Source organism: Palaemon carinicauda, chromosome 40 (assembly GCF_036898095.1).
Source record: "Palaemon carinicauda isolate YSFRI2023 chromosome 40, ASM3689809v2, whole genome shotgun sequence".
In the NCBI taxonomy this organism is placed as follows: Eukaryota; Metazoa; Arthropoda; class Malacostraca; order Decapoda; family Palaemonidae; genus Palaemon; species Palaemon carinicauda.
Genome location: NC_090764.1, coordinates 66,601,825 through 66,624,811, shown reverse-complemented (window position 1 = coordinate 66,624,811; position 22,987 = coordinate 66,601,825). Strand labels below are relative to the sequence as shown.

At 48.6% G+C, this 22,987-nt stretch overlaps 1 protein-coding gene and 1 pseudogene across 1 annotated transcript in view; both read left to right on the top strand.

The window, feature by feature from the left end:
• LOC137631838 (dynein axonemal assembly factor 4-like) overlaps positions 1 to 22,987 on the top strand; it is a 132,467-nt gene that overhangs the window by 13,846 nt on the left and 95,634 nt on the right. Inside the window, exons 2-5 of the mRNA XM_068363845.1 lie at positions 524 to 802; positions 1,277 to 1,508; positions 11,925 to 12,077; positions 21,266 to 21,405. Coding sequence (XP_068219946.1) covers positions 680 to 802; positions 1,277 to 1,508; positions 11,925 to 12,077; positions 21,266 to 21,405 — 648 coding nt within the window. The 5' untranslated portion in view covers positions 524 to 679. The remainder of the gene's footprint in view (positions 1 to 523; positions 803 to 1,276; positions 1,509 to 11,924; positions 12,078 to 21,265; positions 21,406 to 22,987) is intronic.
• LOC137632079 (5S ribosomal RNA) lies at positions 13,501 to 13,619 on the top strand (annotated as a pseudogene).

The following is a 22,987-nucleotide window of genomic DNA, read 5'->3' as shown; positions in this document are numbered from 1 at the left end:
CCAACTCTATCCCCCTTGAAGTCAGACCTCCAAGAAAAGTGAGCTAAATCACAGGTGTGTGAGTGGGAGCGGTAGCAAGCTACCCCTTCCCTACCTCCGTGGGATGGGTAGTTAACCTTCGCTAAATTTTAATGTTTCATCATTTCAACTTTGCTGAAAGTAATACCCCTAAATGAATAGCTAAGGTTTTTATCGTTAGGGAAAATACAAATTATCTACGAATTTGTCATTCACTAACTTGATAAATATTGTAAACTTTTGTTGTAGTAATTTTTTAACATAGTATTTGATATAAAGATCATGTATAAAATCCTTAACACTTTTATAGTTAATATTTAACAATAAACAACGTAAAGTTAAAACTGACTTATGCTGAACTGCTTGTACAGAACTTTTGTGTATTTATACAATACAGTATAAAAAATAATGATAGGAGTATAGATTACTTTTGATTACATTGTAGTATAGTTGAATCCAGATCTTGAATTGATAGTAAAGTATTTTCTGCTAACTTTCTTTACAGGTTTGAAGTTGACCATCCTGAGATTTGGATAAATTTTGCCAGTTGTGTTCGTCGCTTCTTTTAGCGTCACTACTGGCATTAGTGGAATCTCTGTCTCTCACGGTATTATCGAATTCTACTTTATTGTATATGTAATTTACTTTATAACTATTGGAGATGCCTATTCACGTCTCTGACTATACCTGGCACCAGACAGATGGCAAAATTCTTCTCTCCCTGGATCTGCATCACACAAGCCCAAAGAATGTTGATATTGTAACAACCAATTCATATCTCAAGGTACAGTATCATGCCAGTTGATAACTTTTAATCTCAAAGTTTACTGTAGCCGAATAGTATGTTGATATATTCTCATCTGAAGGTATATATATATATATATATATATATATATATATATATATATATATATATATATATATATATATATATTTTTTTTTTTTTTCTTTTTTTATTACCCGACGTGTTGTACTTTTATTGAACTTCGTTATTATAATTTTTACTTTCTATATCCTCTTCATATTTTTTGTGCAATTAAGCACTGTGTGTGTGATTTCCAAGCATTTCAGAAATAATAGATAATAAGAGAATGACTTTGGAAACTAATTTCACTTGTGTTGCCTTAATTAAAAGTTGTGATAAAGATGAAAATATTTGAATTATATTTCACTAGATACATAGTTTCAATTTTAGGATTTTTTCTACTTATTGCACATTATAAAAAGACTTAGATTTCTTTTATCTTTTCTTTTCTAGGTTAGTTTTTTACCATATATCTTTGAAGCTTATTTATGTCACATGATTAATGTGGATCGAAGCACAGCCCGGATAGCAAATGGGCGTCTAGAACTAGATTTGGCCAAGAAAACAGATGCCCTCTGGAGCAGTCTTTGCTTGAAGTTGAGCCAAGAGGAAATGCAGCAAAAAAGAGAAGAGGCCCATAAAGATGTTGAGAAGCAAGAAGATATTAATTTGAAGAAAAAGAAAGGTATGAATGTTGTTTGTCTTTTACTTTGAGGGCTCTTTTTACAGTACCTGTACATGTACAAAAAGCAAGGAAAATTATTTAAAAGAAAAATAATTTCACTGGTGTTTATGGTTCATTTTATTGCAATTTATCATGGCATGTTTCTTTAAATTACAATGAATTTTATTGAAAATGTAGTGGTAATAAAAATTGACATGAGACACTTTTTCATATCATTGCTAGACTACAACACAACACCAGCTCATTTTTCCTGAAACCTAAGTCAGAGTGACATTGTGATGCGCAGCCCTCAGTCACACTACAAATTTAGAAGCCTGTTTGCGCCTACATGAATACAACCCATCTTTCATTAACCATTTCTCTGCCAATGGTGAGAGTCAAATTTTCGGAAAGGAAAACATCTTTTAAAAGTTGGTATTCAATGGAAAGATCTTAATAGGAGCTTTCCAATAAATATTAATAAGCTAGGGTTTGTGTTGCTTAAAAGATTTTGCTACATGAGAAATTTTGTTAGATTCACCACTAGCAGTGAAACGTTTATTAGAGGAGTATGACTTCATTGAAGTTGTAATAGCAGTTAAGGATTTAATGATGTTATAACTACCTGCAAGTGGTGGGGAAGCCCCTCCCTCCTGATAGTCAGCTAGACACTTACAGTACTGTACTTATGACTTTGGCCACAAGCAGTATACAGGGACTCCTCTTGATAGATTAAATTAAAAGTACAATGAAAAGCAGTTTGTTCCGTAACCGAAATACAAACCACGCTATTTACAATGGGTTTACTTTCGGCGTAGCTGAAAATGACGAGCCAATAGATTTTTAACGAGGGTTAACTACCCCCGCGCTAGTTAGCAAGGGGGTAGGGGAAGGGGTAGCTTGCTACCCCTCCCCCATATACACCGGTGAATTGTCTCACTTCACTTTTGGCTCGGACGATGTGCAGACGTGTCTGTCTTTCGTCCTCGCTTTTGACAGCCTTAATCTGTTTTTCCTTTTTCTCAGACTTTGTGTGTTTGGAAGTTGGCCTCGCCCTTCATCGCAATTATGCGCAAATGCCCTGGACTCTCCGGCCGCCCCTGTGGTACCTTCATGTCGGCGGTCGAGATGGATCCTCACACCCTTTGCCCTCAGTGTCAAGGTCAACGGTGTGCTAAGGACTTAATGTGTAGTGAGTGCAGGGAGTGGTCTACCTCCCAGTGGGAGAGATTTGCTCGGCGGCGTAAGAAGAAGTCCAAGAGAGACCTTTCTCCTTCAAGGGTTGCCTTGAAAGAGGAAGGCTCCAAGGACTCTTCTTCCGCCGCCCAAACCTCCTCCAAAGCTCCCACTCGGCCGGCCTCTCGTGAGAGACCGCCGAGTGGTACCGTAGGCCATTGTTCTGTTTCCTGATCTCAGGGTTCGGGAGAGGGCGTTGCCTCCCATAGCGGGGCGGCTCCCCCTCCTCATCCGGGGGAGGATTTTGATTCTATTTATGATGACCATGCTGTGTCTAATGATGATCTCTTTCAGCTCTGGGCTTCCTTGGGGCTTAAGGGCTTGCCCTCCAAGGAAGCCCTGTTTGACCTTATCCAGTTGGGGGCTGCTGTCAAAAAATCGCTGGTGATAGCAGAGGTAGACCCTCTGTCTATTGTCGACGTTGTTGTGGCAGAGGCTTCCGACGGGTCTGGTCAAACCTCTGCTGCTGCTGCTGTTGCGGACGTTGCTGAAGGCTCTACTCCCCCTTCCGAACATCCTTCGAAGGAGAAGTTGAGTCCAACGGTCTCTCCTGCGGGTGCGCCTCCTCCTTGGGGGAGCGCACTGACAGAGACTCCTCTCCGGAGGACCGACAATCCGGATGACCTTCCTCGTGGCCGCCTTCGCCGTAAGGCTCGTCCTCCTCTTCGCCGCAGGGGCCTCCCGTCTCCCTATAAGGGAGTCAAGAGGCGCCTCCCGTCTCCCTATAAGGGAGTCAAGAGGCGCCTCTTCGAGTCGTCTCCGCCACCTTCCTCTGCAGAGGATTCTCCTCGTCGGGAGCAGACCGTAGCAGCCACGTCCTTGGACCTCTCCGCGGATCGCTCGCGATCTCCTACACCTACCAGACCTTCCACTTCAGGCGCAGATGCGCAGCAGGCGCCTTCTAATCTCGTCAACCGATAGGCACCGGTCCCTTCGGGGTAAAGGGATGTCTCCCACGGTGTGGGTACTTCCCTTGCACGTCAGGGTTCCCCTGTGCGCTCAACTGCGCGTTCGCGCGCAGCAGTGCACAAGCGCTCTCCTGAGTTGCAGCCACCAGACTCGCCGCGCCAGCGCTCTCCTGCTCGGCAACGGTCGCCTGCTCGCCAGCGCTCTCCTGATCGTCAGCTCTCTCCTGCTCGCCAGCGCTCTCCTGTTAGCAGCCAGCGCCCTTCTGTTCCTGCTGCGCGCCAAGCGCGCCATCTGTCTCCTGAGCGCACACGATCTCCTGCTCGTCAGCGCGCACCTGCGCACCTTGTTCCTGATGCGCGCCAACGCTCGCCCACGCGCCCTAGATCTTCGGATCTGGACGCAGGCAAGGACCTGACTCCTCCTCCTCGCCCACGCGCTCCTGTGCGGCCATCTTCGCCTGCGCAACAGCGCGCACGCTTCCCGGTGCGCACTTCAAGAGTTTCTGCGCGCCCCCCACGCGCACACGAGCCTTCATCTCCTGAGCCCGTCCGCGAGCGTTCGCCCTTGCGCGTTTCCTCGCCACCTGATCCTGCGCCCCAGCTGCCTACGCGTCGACACCCTCCTGCGTGCCAACGTTCTCCAGAGCGCCCGCGCAATCCATCGCCTGAGCGCAAGCGCTCGCCAACGTGCCAGCGCTCGCCAACGCGCCAGCACGCCCATGACTTGGATCGCCATAGGACCCCGAGGCGCACACTCGCCAAATCGCCTGCGCGTACTACGCGCCATCGTTCGCCAACGCGCCAGCGTTCGCCGACGCGCCAGCGTTCGCCGACGCGCCAGCGTTCGCCGACGCGCCAGCGCTCGCCGACGCGCCAGCGCTCGCCGACGCGCCATCGCTCGCCGACGCGCCATCGCGCCATCGCTCGCCCACATGCCATAGATCTCCAGGGCGCCGTCGATCTCCTGCGCTTCACCATTCTCCTGACCGACAGCGATCTCCTCTACCCTCGCGCGCTTATTCACCTGCGCGCCCGCGCGCGTTTATCCCCGCGCTACAGCAGCCACCCGCGCGCGATTCTTTGAATGCTCCATCACGCGAGCGCCAGCACGACCCCCGTTCTCGCCGGGTTCCGCAGCTCGTGCCTGCGACAGGGACGCGTACTTCCAGATCGCCATCAGGATCGCCACCGCGCAAGCGTAGGTCTCTCACCCAGGACCAGGAAGAGTCGTCGGAGAGGTCTAGGCAACATTCTTCCCTTTCTTCTTTACAGGTATGCCCCGTTGCGTCCACTCCGAAGGATCAGTCGATCCCCTTCCCTCCAGCGGGGATTACGGACACCGCGTCCGTCACCCGTCAGTCTTGGTTTGGTCACCTAGATGAAAGCGGTGGTGCAGGCTGTGAAGCCAGCCCTCGCTGATCTGGGACTCAAGCCAAGGACAGACTCGCCCCCGCTGAAGAAAAGGAGAGGAGTGGACTTCGTGGTGACTTCTCCCAGGGAGAAGTTGGCTCCTAAGAGGTCCGTCAGGAAGGCTCCATCCCCTTCGCGGTTGTTTTCTCCTTCTCCTGTGAACGAAGCTTTTCCATCCTCAGGAGAGTCCAGCGAGGCGAGGGCCTCTCCCACGGCACCAATGGGAGAAACTCCACCTCGAGGAAGAGAAACGTCTCGTGTGGAAGGTACCTTCCAGACCTCTTTGCTGGAGTCCTGTATCCCGCCCAGGAGGGAACCCAAGGACTCAAAGACGATTCCGAAGTCGTCTTCGCGGATTCGTCCAGAGCCAACTACTGTAGACCCCGGGAGAATGTCCACGTGTCTCCCCAAGAAGAGCCTCTGGGGACGGGAGACTTAGCTGCCAGTCCACAGGGAGGAGAACAGCATGAGTGAGCATGCCTTCTGGCAGGTCTTGAATCTGATGAGGCAACTCAACAGGTTCAAGAACCCGGAGATCGCCCCTCGCAAAGGCAAGGATACGGTCCTAGACCAAGTCTATGGTACCCAGAAATCCCCGAGGGCCAGCGCGGCTTTGCCCTGGTCCCAGGGGGTGAAGAGTACCAGAGACAAGGTCGAAGCTCAACTCTCAGACCTCGCCTCCTCCAGCCGTTCCTCTGCCGGGAACAGACTCCTCCCACCTCCTCGTTTACAGCAGAGGAGGTATTTTGAGATCATGGGGGAGTCCAGCCTAGCTCTTCCCCTCCACCATTCGGTGGAAGAGCTCACAAGGGGAACTCCTCTTGAGAAGCTCTCCTCCCGGCAGGTGACATTCTCGGCTTCGGATATCCTGAGCCAGGAGAAGGTCGCGAAGTGTGCCATGCAGGCCACTTTGTGGCTGGACGTCTGGCTGGGTTCTCTGGGCATCCTATTGCGCTCCGAAGATCTGTCTAAGGAGAGCAATAGGAAGGCCCTGGAGACCTTCCTCCTCTCGGGCACTCGCTCCATCGAGTTCCTGGCCCACCAGGTTACCAACCTGTGGGCCAACTCGATCTTGAAGCGTCGTGATGCGGTGACCGAGAAGTTCCATATGAAGGTCCCCGCCGTGGATGTCTGCAGGCTCAGACACTCCTCCATCCTTGGAGGAAGCTTGTTTGAGCCCAAGGACGTGGAACGCACAGCTGAGAGGTGGAGGAAGTCGAATCAGGATTCGCTCCTCCAAAGGGCCCTCTCATCTAGGCCCTACAAGCCTTCAGTTCTGCAACAACATCAACAGCAGCCTCGTAGTACACTGAAGCAGGCTCCGGCAGCTAAGACGAAGGTGTCTAAGCCTCAGCCCTTTCCTGTCAAGGACAAGAGGGGTGGTAAGTCCTCCAGGGGAGGCAAAACTCCTAGAGGGAGCGGCCGTGGCCGTAAACGCTAGGAGTGGCAGTCCCCCTGCGTGTCCACCTAAGGGGGGATGCCTACAAAATTGCGTGCACAGGTGGCAGCAACATGGGGCCAATTATTGGAGGGTCTCTGTGATCGGCCAAGGTTATCGCGTCCCATTCACAACATCTCAACCTCCCCTGACAGCGAATCCAGTGTCGTTGAGCTCCTATGCCATGGGATCGTCAAAGGGGCTGGCCCTTCGGGCGGAAGTCGAGACCATGAGAAGGATGCTCTCCAAGAGGTCGTCGATGGCTCCCCAGGCTTCTTCAGTTGACTCTTTCTTGTAAAGAAGGCGTCTGGAAGCTGGAGACCCGTCATCGATCTCATAGCTCTGAACAAGTTTGTCATGCAAACTTCGTTCAGCATGGAGACAGCGGACACGGTCAGACTTGCAGTGAGACCACAAGACTTCATGTGCACACTGGATCTGAAGGACGCATGCTTCCAGATCCCAATCCATCCGTCTTCCAGGAAGTACTTGAGATTCAGCCTAGACAGCAAGACCTACCAGTTCAAGGTACTGTGCTTCGGTCTCTCCACAGCACCTCAGGTGTTCACCAGTGTGTTCACCCTGATTTCGTCATGGGCGCACAGGAACAGCATCCGTGTCCTCCGATATCTGGACGACTGGCTGATCCTGGCAGACTCGGAGTCGACCCTTCTTCGACACCGAGACAGGCTTCTGGGACTTTGCCAAGATCTGGGGATCATGGTAAATCTCGAGAAGTCCTCTCTCCAGTCGTCCCAGCGACTGGTTTATCTAGGCATGTTATTAGACACCAATCTCCACAAAGCCTTTTCATCAGACGACAGGATAGCAAGGCTGAGGAGGGTTGCAGAGCCCTTCCTCAGGCGGGAAGAGCTTCCAGCCCAATCATGGTTACGTCTTTTAGGTCACCTAGCCTCCCTGGCCCGTCTAGTCCCGAACGGCCGTCTCAAGGTGAGATCCCTGCAATGATGGCTCAAGTCCCGGTGGAGTCAGGGCTCTGATTCCCCGGACTCTGTGGTCCCGATATGACCCACGGAACAGGCGGACCTGCGGTGGTGGCTGATCGACGAAAACCTACGAAAGGGAGTGGATCTTCTCGTCCTTCCCCCGGATTTGACGCTGTTTTCGGACGTGTCAAAAGAAGGGTGGGGGCCCACATTCTGAACCAGAGGTTCTCAGGCCTTTGGTCAGAATCAGAAAAGTACCTACACATCAACCTGCTAGAAATGAAGGCCGTATTTCTGGCTCTTCAACAGTTCCAACGGACCCTGGCGGTGATGAGCGACAACACCACGGTAGTGGCTTATATCAACAAGCAGGGAGGCACTTTCTCGCAGCAGCTATCCCATCTTGCAGTAGAGATTCTGAGGTGGACCGAAGTCCACTCGATAACACTATCAGCTCGCTTCATTCCTGGCAAGAGCAGGGCCTCGCAGATGGTGAGTACTGAGTGGTCTTTGGATCCTCAGATAGCCAACAAAGTCCTGATTTTGTGGGGTTCCCCGACCGTGGACCGGTTCGCGACATCCTTGAATTTCAAGCTGCCTCTTTACTGCTCCCCAGTCCCGGACCCCAAGGCTCTCTGGCAAGATGCTTTCCAACAGCGGTGGGACAACATCGACATGTACGCCTTCCCACCGTTCTGTCTGATGAGAAGGGTGCTCAACAGGACCAGACTATCGGTCAACCTGTCTATGACCCTGATAGCTCCGCTATGGCATCACGCGGAATGGTTTCCGGACCCTCTGCAGCTCCTGACGGAACTTCCGAGAGAACTTCCCCCACGACACGAGCTACTCAGACAGCCACATTGCAACATCTTCCACAAAGCCGTAGCCTCGCTTCGGCTTCACGCCTGGAGACTATCCAGCGTTTCCTCACGGAGAGAGGCTTTTCGCAACAGGTTGCGGAGAGAATGTCTCGTCACCTGCGAAAGTCCTCCGCGGGAGTCTACCAGGCGAAGTGGAGAGTCTTCTGTGGTTGGTGTCGTGGGAGGGGTATCCCTCCACTTGATGCCACTATTCCAGCAATAGCGGAGTTCCTCGTGTATTTGCGGGAAGAAATGCGCCTTTCGGTCTAGGCGGTGAAAGGCTATCGCTCAGCCTTAAGTCTGGCCTTTAGGCTGAGAGGAGTGGACATTTTTTTCCTCGCTAGAACTCTCTTTATTCATACGTAGCTATGAGCTTACCTGCCCTCAGTCGGAAGTGAGACCTCCTCCGTGGAACGTGGTTCGGGTTCTCAGGTCTCTGAAGAGACCTCCCTTCGAACCATTACGCCAGGCCCATGATCGCCACCTGACTTGGAAGATGGCTTTCTTACTCGCGTTGGCCTCAGCCAAACGAGTTAGTGAACTTCATGGTCTCTCATACGACATCGCCCATTCAAGGGGATGGGGGGGAGGGAACGTTCAGGTTCGTCCCTGAGTTTGTTGCCAAGACTCAGAACCCTGGAGTGCCGGACCCACGGTTCGACTCCTTCAGGGTCACGAGTCTCCGTTCTGTAACAAGTGACCCAGACCATCTGCTATTATGCCCAGTGAGGAGTCTGAGGCGTTACTTGAAGAGGACAGCTGCAGTTTGTCCCCGCGTGCAAGCGTTGTTTGTAAGCACAGGAAGCACGAAGAGGAGGGTCACCAAGAACACCATCTCGGCTTGGATTCGAAGGGTTATCCATCACGCCTTGAATCCTAACCCTCCTCCGTCACGTCGCCCTAGGGCACACGACGTCAGGGGCATCGCTACGTCCCTGGCCTTTAAGAGAAACTTCTCTGTGACGCAGGTGCTACAAGCTGGGGTCTGGAAGCGTCAAACGACCTTCACAGCCCACTACCTGCAGGACGTGACCCACAGGAGCCTCGATACCTTTTCTATCGGCCCTGTGGTGGCTGCACAACAGCTGGTCTGACCTCAGGCTCCTTAGTGGACAAGTAGCAGAAGGTTGAGGGCATTGTTACCCGGTCTTAGTCTGCGTGAATGAAAGAGTATGTCTGGCCCTTACTTCTTTCTTCATCCTCCCCTCTCTTGGGGAAAGCAGCATCCTGGTCTCTGCATAGCTGACCTCAACCTCTGCAGGTAAACCATGCTCCCTTGTGTTCCTAGTATTAAGTTAATAATGTTGCGTCCCCCATACCGTGACGAGGTGGTATTGGGAACGTCCTAGCCTAGGATTCCATCTAAAGGACTCCAGGTCAACTTCCTAGGACGAGTCACACTCTTCCTCCACACACACAACTTATGTAGGCCACACGTCCCTTGCGGAGCAAGGAACTTGTGAGGTACAGGGACTCCTTTTTTTCGAGTGCTACTCACTCAGATTCTGAGTCCCCGGGTAAAGCCAAAGCCAGTATGGCTGGGGACTTTCCACCCTTCCTAAGGGGTAAGTCACCCAATGTAAATAGCGTGGTTTGTATTTCGGTTACAGAACAAATGACAAATTCGTTGATAATTTGTATTTTTCCTAACCATACAAACCTTAGCTATTTACACATATTTGCCTGCCAGCCCTGTCCCCCAAGACAAGTCCTACCTCTAAGTGAAGTGAGACAATTCACCGGTGTGTGGGGGGGAGGGGTAGTTCCCCTACCCCCTTGCTAACTAGCGCAGGGGTAGTTAACCCTCGTTGAAAATCTATTGGCTCGTTATTTTCAGCTACGCCGAAAGTAAACCCAATGTAAATAGCTAAGGTTTGTATGGTTAGGAAAAATACAAATTATTTCCGAATTTGTCATTTTTTTTTCCAAATGAGCCACAGATGTGTGTCAGGTTTATATGCAAACCTGCTATAGATCTCATTATCCTTGTGCCTTTTGCAGGGCTGTTTGAAGTCATGCCTTTTTTACATGGGGCTTTGCAACTACGACAACAACCTGAACCTAAAGATGTTAGTCTTCTTTGTGCATTGTTTGTGCTCTCTTTGCTAAGAGAAAAATGTTTGCTACCGCCAGACCTTTTAAGGTCCCCCCCCTGGTGTTTTCCCGATTGCTGTCTCTCTTCTGTAGTGAGTGAAGGATGTGGGTGTTGCTGTTTTTTTTTTTTTTTTACCGTCTTGTTCTTTTCCTCCATAGGGGACCGTCTCTGTTGATTTCCAAGACCTTGACCTTGAAGAAGGCTGGCTAAAAGAATTTTTCCTCATCCTCTGCCTTGTCTTTTTTAGACTCTCTAAATGGTGCCACTTCTAAGAAGTAAAAGAACGTATCATTGAGGTAGTCCTGGAAAACTGATTCACGAAAGTCAAGTAAGACTGACTGATCTCTCCCTGCTTCCGGGCGAGATATACAGTTCGGTACTAAGAACGAACACAGACTGAGAGGGCGTCTTGGTATGTGATACAGTGGCTTATGCTTCCACCATAAATGCTCGGTCTTGTTACAAACCGTGCACTCAAATGGAGAATTGAAGTAAACCTCCATCTCTCCCTAAGGATATTTTGTTTTGAAGGCAGAGAAATTGTCATGTGGAACAAGCAATCAGTCACCAGACATTCCCTTTCTTAGATGTGATCAAGAATAGGATCTTTGGTCTCCTCGTGATCCGTTTCTGCGTAATTAATCACCTCTATATTGTATTCCACTAAATTGGTCTCTGCATGGTTCATCACTGCATGTTTGTCCTCCTTTTAATCCCTAAGACACCCGCTCACATGTGAGGCAACGAGATCACCTGTCACCTATTATTACATTGCGTGGCCAGTTCACGTGGTAGAAGTTTCCATGCATTCACGCGACTGGGAATAGGAACAAATGACCAAACATTGACACACTCAGCACTCATGCGAATCCATACATACCCTATGCCTATTGCGTGTGCATGATCGAAGGCATTGTTCTTCATCATCAAGGGACTGATATGCACACGAGGTGCATGCTCGCTTTTACACTCCACAGAGGCTCAAGTATGCTGTACTTCATCAGCCTCTTTGGGACTGAGGGCCAAAATAAGTTCTGTTTCTGTGCCATTTTTGGTCCAGATTGTGCATACTATAAAAAGATATCTGACTGACAATTTGTTCCAGTTTTGCTGGTCATACTCATATTAAAGGAATTTTGTATAATTAGGAAAAATACAAATTATTTTGAAAATATGTGATTTTGTTTATCAAAAAAAAAAAAAAATAGATAGAATTTTTTTATTTTAATTAATGAAAGGTCTTTTAGAATATTCATTCTATTTATGTTTTACAATTACTGTATTATGATTATGAGAGGGAGTATATAATATTATGTTGTGTGGGGTTCTAGAGCTAAATGAGATTTTATTCCTTGAAAGAATATTATATCATTATCCCAGTGGTGTACATATATATCTTTACCATAATCTACCCAACCCCCCTTAATGTCTCAAAATTATCTGAAATTTTTTTTGGAAGGTTTTGTGGCACTACAGTACAGTACAATATTAGTATAAATTTTCTTTGAGGTTTCAAAATCTGATTGTTTATCTATTACAGGAGAGAAAATAGTGAGAGAAAGGATTTCTGTAAGCCAACAAATCTTGGAAGATGATAAGGTGAAAGAGAATTACAAGAAGAAGATAGAAGAGGAGAAAGCCGAATTCATGAATCAAGCTGTCGATGTGAATATTGCTAATACCAATTCTGAAAGTAAGTACAGTTATTGCTTTCATGTAGGTGGGATTTGATTAACAGTACTGTACATGATTCAGTTATTGAATGGTTGGAATTTAGTACATCAAATCTAATTTGTTCCGTAACCTAAATACAAACCACGCTATTTACATTGGGTTTACCTTTTAGCGTAGCTGAAATGGCGAGCCATTAGAATTTAGCGAGGCTGTATTACCCCCGCGCTAGTTAGCAGGGGGGTAGGGGAGTGGTAGCTAGCTACCCCTTCCCCCCCTCACTCCGGTGAACTTCTTCACTTCACTTTTGGCTCGGACAATGGACAGACGTCTCTGTCTTTGTCCTCGCTTGGCAGCCATTGTTTGTTTTGTCTTTACTTAATCACTTACTTTTCTTTTACTCAATATATATGTAAAAAAATTTTTGTGTTTATGTATATATTTGAGTATAGAAATCAGCAAGTTTCCTTTTCAGAGTTTGTGCTTGTGTGTGTAGTGTACGATATCTCCGTGGAGCCCTCGGCAGTTAGGCTTCCAGACCCTGCAGGCCTCCAGCGCCTCTTCTTTCAGCTAAGTTTTCGGACCGGCCACGGCAGCTAAGACAATGTGTCCAAAAGCAGTCCCCTCCTGTCAGGGACAGGTAGCACGGGAGGCTCTCCCGGGGGTGCATATCCTAGAGGGAGCGGCAGAGTTCACAAACTCTAGGATTGGCAACCCCCCCCTTGCAGGTCTTACACTGGGAGGATGCCTAAGGTTACTCATCCGGATAACAGCTTCCCGATGCCGGTTCCTGCGCTATCTCCGTGATCAGCCAAGGATATCGCGCCTCACTCTTACAATCTCTCCGTCTCTGTCAGCGAATTCAGTGTCACTGAACCTCTATGCCATGGGGTCGGCAAGAGTTTTGGCCGTTTGGGCAGAATGATCCATTCCTTAGGAGAAGGTCCTTTATAGGGTTGTCGACGGCTTCACCCCCCGGCTTCTTCAGTTGATCCTTTCTCGTAGAAAAGCATCTGAGACGGGAATTCTGTCGTCGACTTCTCAGCTCTGATCAAGTTTGTCGAACAAACTTCGTCCAGCGTGGAACAGCAGAATCGATCAGACTGGTAACGAGGCGGCAGGACTCCTTAGGCACTGGATCGGAAGGACGGGTACTTCCAGTTTCCATTCCATCTGCCAGGAAGCTCTTGGAATTCAGCCTAGACTTAAGATGCGGTGTGACGATCCCGCCGCGGCAGTGCAGGTTTTTCCCCAGAGAACTCTCCCTGCTTTCCTCATGGCCGCTCAGGAACAGGCTTCCGCCTCCTTCGGTAGGCTCGGGTTCGACCTTCTTCAACGCCGGGACAAGCTTCCGGGCCCTTACCATGAGTGAGGGATCATGGTAATTTGCTTGGAGCCTTCTCTACTTCTGCCTCAACATCTGGAGTATCTAGCCATGATATTGAGTCAACGGCCTTACCACGTTGGATACACCGCTTCTCGTCCGATCAGCGAAGTTATGCAACGTTGGGTCTGGTCAGTACTTGGATGGGTGACCACCTGGGGACGCCAGATGCTGTTGCCTCCTTCTCCGAGCCTTCCCTTCAGTTGACTGTGGCAAGGCTGAGGAGAGTCGCAGTACATGTTCTCAGTCAAGCAGAGCTTTCAGCCCTACCTTGGAACGTTTCCTGGGTCTCTTTTCCTAATTGACCCGTCTAAAGTCCCGAACGGTCGCCTCAGGATAAGTTCCCTGTGGGGCGGCCCAAGTTCCGGTGGTATCAAAGCAACGATTAACCGGACTTTCTGGCCCCTATGGGACCAGCGTCACGTTTAGACCTGCAATGGGTGTTGACCTATGGAACCTCTTGATGGAAGTGGATATTCTCGTCCTTTCCCCACATTTTGATGCTGTTCTCGGACTCGTCAATGAAAAGGGGGAGGGGGCATGTTCCGGTTCAGGCCTATGGTCAGGACCTGAAGGATACCTCTCCATCATTCAGCCAGGCTTAGGGGCCATAGTCTGGCCCCTCTACAGATCCTACAGTTCCTGCCGAGTCGCTCCGTGCGTGACGACTTCTTGGTACTGGCGTATTCCAACCAGCAAGGGACGCATTTTCATACCTTCGCATCTTGCAGTAGAGATACTGAGATGATCCGAGGTCCTCTCAATACCACCATCGGCTCGCTCATTCCGGGCAGAGGAATGTTCTCTCCGACTACCTGAGCAGAGCCTCGCAGATAGAGGGTACCTGGGGGTCTTTGGCCTTTAGTAACCAGCAAGTCCTGGCCTGGGGGACCTGATCGCGCTACAGTCGGGGAGCGGAGTTCGCGTCACCTGCAATAGTCATCCGCAGGGTTCTACCAGGCGAAGTGGAGAGTCTTCTGTGGTTGGTGTCGTGGGAGAAATACCTCTTCCCTTGAGGCCTCTTCTCCAGCAATAACGGACTTCTTGCTTTTCGGCGGGAGGAAACTCCTTTCCGCTCTCGGCAGTGAAGCCTGTCGCTCAGCCTTTCCCTGACCTTCAGGCTGAAAGGAATAGACTTTTTCCTTCCCGCTGGACCTTTCTTCGCTCATGCGAAGCTGCGAACGTCCCTGCCCCCAGTCGGAGTGAAACCTCCTCCATGGAGCATGGTTCAGACTTTTTAGTCCCTTAAGAGATCTTCTCAAGAACCATTACGTCAGGCCTCTGATGTTATTATTCCGTCTTGGGGGATGGTGCTCCTGCTCACTCTGGCCTCGGCAAGTGTGTAAGCAATCTTCTTGGTCTCGTACGACTCCGCCCTTTCTAAGGAATAGGGGAAGGCAACATTCAGGTTCGCTCCTGAGTTGTTTGCTAGACTCAGAATCTTGGGGTCCCAGCCCTTCGGTCCAACTCCTTCAAGATTTCGAGTCACCATTCTGTATCAGATGACCCAAACCTTCTCCTTCTTGCCAGTAAAGGAATCGAGGGGTTATCTTTGGGAACAGCTGCAGTTTGTCCTCACGTGCAGCCGGGTTGGCAGCACAGGAAGGACACAGGGGAGAGTCACCAGTATACCTCTTCAGCTTGGACTCAAGGACATTCATCTCGACCTGAATCCAGACCCTCCCCCGTCACGTCGCCCTACAGCACGATGTCGGATACATCGCAACGTCCCTCACCTTTGAGTAATACTACTCTGTGACGCAGGTGCTACAAGCTGGAGTCTGGAAGCGTCTAATGACCTTCGCAGCCCGCTTCCTGCAGGACGTGACCCACAGGAGTATCGATACGTTTCTATCGCTCTGTGGTGACTACACAACAGCTGGTCTAACCTCAGGCTCCTTTTTGGACAGGTAGCAGAAGGTTGAGGGCATTGTTATCAGGTTTTAGTCTACATGAACGAAAGAAGTATGTCTGGCCCTTACTTCTTTCTTCATCGTCCCCTCTACTGGGAAAGCAGCATCCTGGTCTCTGCATAGCTGACCTCGAACCTCTGCAGGTAAATCATGCTTCCTTGTGTTCCGAGTATTGAGTCAATACTGTCGCGTCCCCCATACCCTGACGAGGTGGTATTGGGAACGTCCTAACCCAGAGTTCCTTCTGGAACTCCAGGTCAACTGCCTAGGACGGGTCATGCTTCTTCCTTCACACACAAGCTTATGTAGGCCACACGTTTCCTTGCCGAGCAAGGAACTTGTGAGGTGCAGGGACTCCTTTTCTCGAGTGCTGCTCACTCGGATTCTGAGTCCCCGGGTAAAGCCAAAGCCAGTATGGCTGGGGACTTTCCACCCTTCCTAAGGGGAAGTCACCCAATGTAAATAGCGTGGTTTGTATTTCGGTTACGGAACAAATGACAAATTCGGAGATAATTTGTATTTTTCCTAACCATACAAATCTTAGTTATTTACACATATTTGCCCGCCAGCCCTGTCCCCCAAGACAAGTCCTACTTCTAAGTGAAGTGAAGCAGTTCACCGGTGTGTGAGGGGGGGAGGGGTAGCTAGCTACCACTCCCCTACCCCCCTGCTATCTAGCGTGGGGGTAATACACCCTCGTTAAATTCTAATGGCTCGCCATTTCAGCTACGCTAAAAGGTAAACCCCATGTAAATAACTAAGGTTTGTATGGTTAGTAAAAATACAAATTATCTCCGAATTTGTCATTTTAACCAATTTATATTTTAATCATTTTACAATTTTACTATGTAAGTTGCATTGTAATTCCGATATGGTTACCATATCTGTATTTAAACATGCAAGTAAATTTCAGTTAAGTACACTCTTTAAGTAGGAAACACCCATACTAGGGCAAAGGTTTAATTACTTTTTAGGTACAGAACTCCCTCTCCCAATTGTGGGCCACCTATTGTGCCTTCAGTATATCGCGTAATTATAGATGTATTATATAAGTTTGTTTGTTCCTATGTGCCATACAAACCCCAGGTACCTTCTAAAGTAGTAGCCCACCAGTCCAACCGTGAGGCGACATTCACGAGATCCTTGGACATCTCCTCCATCATGATGGACTCGGATTGTGAAAAGAAAATGGGCGCGGCAGACGCCCTGTCTTCCGGGCACCTTGCCCTAACACTTATAGGACGTCCTCTAGCTTGCTAGCCCATGTGGACGTCCGTTTAAAGCATAATACTTGCTTTGTGATTTCAGGCCCTGTAGCAGTTTGGCCGAACTGTGACCTTCGGAGGTGTCCCTATTGCGGGTGACCACCTTATCAATATGGGCGCGCCCCAACTTTACGGCCTTCACCTCGGGAAGAGCCAAAGATGACTTCTTCTGGAAGGGCTCCTCCATAATCCTTTTAAGGCCAGAGTGCCAGTCATCTTCATCCTGAGGTAGTGGCTCCTCAATTTATTGTGACTCCTTATAAGGAGATCGCCCTCCTATAAGCGGAGTCCTCCGGCGCTCCAAAATCCATGTCCGCAGCCACGTCCTCCGTCCGGCGATGGGGTGTAGACTCATCACGGGCACCTCCGCTCTGACGGGACCCGCGGCTTAGACCTTCTGGAGAGACGGGCGCCTCTGTCACTTTCCGAGCCTTTGATAATGGGACGGGCTCCTCCGTAGAGGAGTTCGACGGAGGGATCCGTGCACGTGTAGAGTCAACACGGGCACCTCCGCTCTGACGAGTCTCGCGGTTAAGCCTTTCAGGGAGACGGGTGCCTCCGTCATTTTTCGAGTCTCCTAAGAAAGTGTTTCTCGGTAAGTATGTTAGGAAAAATACTAATTACTAATAATTTGTGATATCAGGATATTGTTTGAGTGTGAGCTGGAATAATTTGGTAAAGATGAATTACTAGCAGTTATCCAGCTTGTTAGTTTGTGTCCTCATCCCGCCCCCTTTCCAGTTAGAGAATCCTCATTGATGTGCAGACATCTGGAAAATAAAGTCTAAGGTCTGTCTCTATTACAGGAAGTGAATAGTCATTTGGGATGAAGTGGAAGCCTGAAGTTCGTATTTGCCAGGAAAGGAAGGATGCTACTACTAGTTTATAGCTAAACTGGCTGTTGATTCTGACTCCCTCTGAGCCTCTTCTAGGGGAGGGGTCATCGCCTTAACCTGAGTGTAGGTCGTGGCCTTCGGTGCAGTGACAGGCATACATCCTGAAGGGGAAGAAACGTGCAAAGCATTCGTCTGTATCGGATTAGGTAACGCCCAAGAAGACTTCGTGGAAGTCTTTCACGGCATCTGTCTCCTGAGGGGATGCTGTTGCGCTGGTGCATACAGCCCTGAATATGCCCCTGGGGAATACACTTCAGGTGTTAAGAGTTTTCAAGTTTTTCTGGTGCGTGGAGAATCCCTGGTGTTTGTTGCTCCTCTCCAGAGACTGCTGACAACAATTTTGACCTAAGGAAGGCTTAGACTAACTTGCGTCTTTCAGAAAGCCTTTCCATGACTTTGTTGAGGGATTTGGTAGGTAAGGCTACCTCTCCCTTGGTACCTCCTGTGCATTTAATGTCTCCAAGTGTCATTGAGCCCTTTGTGGTTAAGGGTAAATCTGGTAAGGTAGCCCCTGACCCGGCTGGTAAGGTGCTGGGTTCGAGAGCCTTGGCCCTCCTGTCACTGAAAGGTAAGGGCCAAAGGTAAGGTATAAAGTGCTTTGTTGCCCCCTATCCCTGGTATTACTTCAATCCGTAACCCAGAGCTTGTGATCTCCGCCCCTTCCCCTGTGCTGTTGCCTCAACCTATGTGCCATGGGGTCTTGAGCCTATTACTCCTCCCTCACTGTCAGATGTGCATCTGTCCTGCTTGTTGGGATCTCGAGACCTTGTGAATCTGCTCTCCCCTCCCCTTGGGATAGTGTGCCCCAATATTGTGGCTCCTGTTGAAGCAACCCATGTGGTCTCTTCCTTTGTGGAGCGTCGTTTTTGATAGTCACTCAGACCTCAACTGCTCTGCATGCTGGGACAGGAGACAGGAGTGATAGCTAGGAAGAGGAAGAAGTGTGTGCATTGTTCTTCCTCTTCCTCCTTGTCCTCTGACTCTGATTCCGACTCTTTTCAGATGAAGAATAGAAAGAAGAGGATGAGGTTGAAGAAGTACAGGGAGGCCAGCTGTAGTTGCAGTGAAAGGGCTCACTGTGAAACCACCCGACTGGTTCCCGGCCCCTTGCCATCGCCTGAAGCCCAGCTATCCCTTGAGTCCCGGCTTTCCAGGCATCTCCAGTTACCATGGTAGTCTGCCGGGCCTAAGTTGTACAGCCCCGTACACTTTCTCTCCCATGGTTGATGAAAGAGCTTCAGCGACCTTCATCTCCCCATGTTCCATGTCACTGGATGCCCTCATCTCCCTCTTTCTTTGTCAACGATTGGTCTCTCGATTTTTTAGAGAGGATGGTACATTTGGAGAATGTTCTCAAGTGCATGCACACTGTGGTGGGTCAAGAATGTTGGGCAGAGGGCCTTGCACCCTGTGCCTCAGAGCACGGATTCGTGGTTGCTCTTTTTCCTTGACTCGCAAGAAGGAAAGTACGGTACTTCGGTTTCTGTTAGATCTCATGCCAGTTCTCCCATTGCTGTTGGATTGGCCTGGCCTTCATCAGCCATCGGTTATGTCCCTGGATCTGCCGTTAGGACACTAGAGCATGCTGCTTCACCATCGATCTTTGTGAGGGACGATGGTGGTCTTGGGAAGGGTGTCTCGATGATCCCATACTATACTTGAGACCCAGCTGAAACTGACTATCCCGAGTCTGAGAGTTTGTTTGTGAAGGCCCTTGCACTTATTCATTAGTGTAATGCCCTCAGGGGGGGGGGAGGTTACCTTGGCACCTTGTTCATGTGGACTTCTGTCATTGATCAGCACTTTGGTGACCCTCAAGGTTTGAAGCCTTTGTGAAATTACCGTGGTCGGATCTCGTTTACTTGGCCCTGGACCGGGTGGATGATCGATCTACTAATCTGAGAATTCTCTTCATTCCAGATAGTCAAGCAAGATCCTGCTACCCCACTCCAGGCAGTGGAGGTTCTACACTGTAGAATGTGACATCTGTACCTCTGCAGGTTGACGTGTCAGTTTGTGGTCTGATGGGGACCTTTCGTTGAAGAGACTCACGATTGAAGGCATGTTCCCCCCCTCCTACTGCTGAGAATAGGCAGTTGCGTGTCTCACCATTGGATGACTTGGCAGAAATACAGGGCTGAGTCTTGAGTGGCCAGTGTCCTTTGGAATGGTTACTTGCTACCTAAAATGGACCACTGGTCTCCCCCATCTCAAATTTTGGTAGAGTTCCGATTGGAGCATCCAATATACATGAAAACGCTAACTGAGTGGTTAGAGGTGGAAGGGATGTTGGAGATGATTGCTCTCAAAGTCATTCTAGATGGGTCTGCGTGCTTCTACAGTTGACTCTTCCCGGTGAAGGCAGCTGGGGTCTGGAGACTGGTCATCGACTTCTCTTCCTTGGTTAAAGTATCTGGTCATACTGATATACACTGTAGCAGCAAGAGTATTTCCTACAGACGATGTATCGGCAGGCTCAGGGAGGTTGTGCGACTCTTTCTGTCTGATATAAAAGTCCCAGTTTGACAGTGGCAATGTCTTCTTGGTTACCTTTCCTCGCTGGAGGAGCTTGTTCGTCACAGGCTCCTGCACCAGAGATTGTTTCATTAGTGACTGAAGGATCACTAGTTATCTGACAGCGATTCCCTGTTCCTTCATGTTGCAATGGAACAAGAGGCTCGTGGCATTCTAGCCTGGTGACTCAATGAGGAAAACCTCACTTAGGAAGTTTAATTTGAATTGCTACCTCCAGACATGCATCTGGTATCGGATGCATTGAAGTATGGGTGACAATTACATCTGAGTGACCTGGTTGTCTTGGGGTTGTGGACCAAGAAGGGAAGGCATTTGCACATCAATGTCCTTGGGTTGCAAGCAGCTTTCAGGGTTACAAGCATTCCAAGAATGTTTGAGGAGGCACTCAGTTATGTTGATGAGTGACAACACCATCATACTAACCTTCATCAACAAGCAAGAGGCGACTTAAAGGGGACGGGACAAGGGGGCTGGGAACACTGATCTTCTTCCAGCAATTATGTAAGCCTCACCAAGGAAGTTAGGGACAATCTTCCTTGATGTTTGAACAAAGGAACCTCCTTGTGCAGAGCAGCTCATCATTGTAGATACTTTTGTTCTCAGATTTGTTAAATGAAGGATAATATGCTCTCGTGGAGGACATAGTTACAGAGGATCGCCTTGAACTGCACATTGATCTCTTTAGGATACATATACCATTGCTAGTACATTTATGGATGAAGCGATGGGCCATTGGGTGATACTGATGTACAGTATGACATGATTATGTTTCCCTCTCACTCTTTCACTTGGTAAGGCTGATTCACGAGTAGGTGGGTTGCCATGCAGCTGAGCTATCAGCCAGGTGCTGTATATTTGGGCCGTGAAAAATAAGATAGTTGTGATTTTTCCGTGTTGGAACTGTAATACAGTAGATAAATAACGATACAGTACGGAAACACAATTGAAAATTATCTATAGATAGTAGGAAGTATCAAAATTAGTTATGACTATTAATAGCATAGACCATGCATTATTGTTATGGGTGCAGCCTTAGGTTCTTGTTAAAAATTCTAGTTATTTGAGTAGGTGATTTTGTTTATAGTTTTGGTAGATATTTATAGTATTCAGATAACTTACTGCTTATCCTTTTATGAACCAGATGCTTTTCTTAGTTTTAATAGAATTTCATTTTGTATGAATTACATTTTTGTTAGAAAAATAATTTGTATTTTCAGGTACCAAAGATAATGAGCGTATTCGAAGTCGTTTGAGCAGCACTTGCTCTGAGGATGGCTTGGCTATGGCTTCTGAGGGGGATTATGATGGTGATGGTGAAGACAGCCATTACTATTCATCTACAGAAAACCTTCTAAAGGTAAGGTCACTGGGGATATTGGAGGTGCTCTTAGGAACTGAATTTAAAGATTATACTTAATATACTTTTTTCCTTGGCACCAAGTTTCTTGTGTTTAAGGTCTGCTTAATTACAACAGGGTAGTCAAAAACTGTTTTGTTCCGTAACCGAAATACAAACCACGCTATTTACATTGGGGTTTACCTTTCAGCGCAGCTGAAATGGCGAGCCATTAGAATTTAACGAGGGTGTATTACTCCCGCGCTAGTTAGCGGGGGGTTAAGGGAGTGGTAGCTAGCTACCCCCCCCCCCCCCCCTCACACACAGGTGAATGCCCACTTTCACTTTTGGCTCGGACTGGGACAGACGTCTCTGTCTTGGTCCTCGCTTGGCAGCCATTGTTTGTTTTGTCTTTACTTAATCGCTTACTTTTCTTTTACTCAATATATATGTAAACATGTTTTCATGTTTGTATATATATTTGAGTAGAGAAATCAGTAAGTTTCCTTTTCAGAGTTGTGTGTGTAGTGTACGATATCTCCGTGGAGTCCTCGGCAGTTAGGCCACCACGGTGTAATTTTATGGGTTGCGATCGAGTTTGACTTCGGTCTTTCTCTCTCTCTCTCTCTCTCTTGAGGTCGTTCACCCTTTTACCCGTGTTACTACGCCCTTGTAGCTTCTTTCCCGTGTGGGGGGGTTGCTACGCCGTACGTTTTGTCTCAATTAGTTTATGAATCTAATTATAGTTGTTAATTTTTCAGCTTGTAGAACGATTCCTTTCGGGGTTTTCGTTCTTTCTTTAGTGTTCATTCATTTTTAAATTACATAATTACATAGTTTCATAATTATAATTGTTATAATTCTGTTTTGGTTACAGCTCTCCTTCCGTGAGTGTAAGTGGTTGTGAGGGCACGTGCCTGTTGTGTAATTCTTGTTTCCTTTCCCTCGGGATTCTTCTTCGGAGCCTTCCCGGGGGAATGAATGTGTACTAATGTTTTTTTGTTTTTATTTTTTTGCAGTTACCGATCTAGTTTGTTTCTGTAATATGGCTACGGTGTGAGCTGTATTGTGGAGGCCTGGGGATTCGGCTGTTTCTGCCTCCCCTTTGGATTTTCGTCAGGGGCGTGTCTCCTTCTACTGGAAGTACCATGACGATTGACAGCTCTCCAGTTCATTTTAGAACTCAGGAGGCTTGCCTCCTTGGGTGGGTAACTTTCCTTCCGAGGGAAGTTCTTCCTGTCCAGGCTTGAGTTTTTCTCCTTTTTGGGGGTTCTTCTCTTGCCTTTTTTTCGTGCGACTATGCTCTTGGTGCTGAGCGGTCACACCTGCAGTTTCGCTCAAGGGGCTGGGCAACTGCAGGAGCCCCTCCTCGAAGGATTGCTCTTTTTCGGTCACTGGCTGACCAGTCTCTTCTACGAAGTGTTTCTCTTTCGTTCGCGAGAGAGTACACTCATAGAGAGTCCTCTTCGGAGGATTCTTCTGCTGCTGTTGCTGTTGGCCTCCTTCGCCGTAAGGCTCACCGTCCGCCTCGTCGTAAGGGCCTCTCATCTCCCTATAAGGGTGCTAAGAGGCGCCTTTTTGAATCTACGTTTGCAGCTACAAC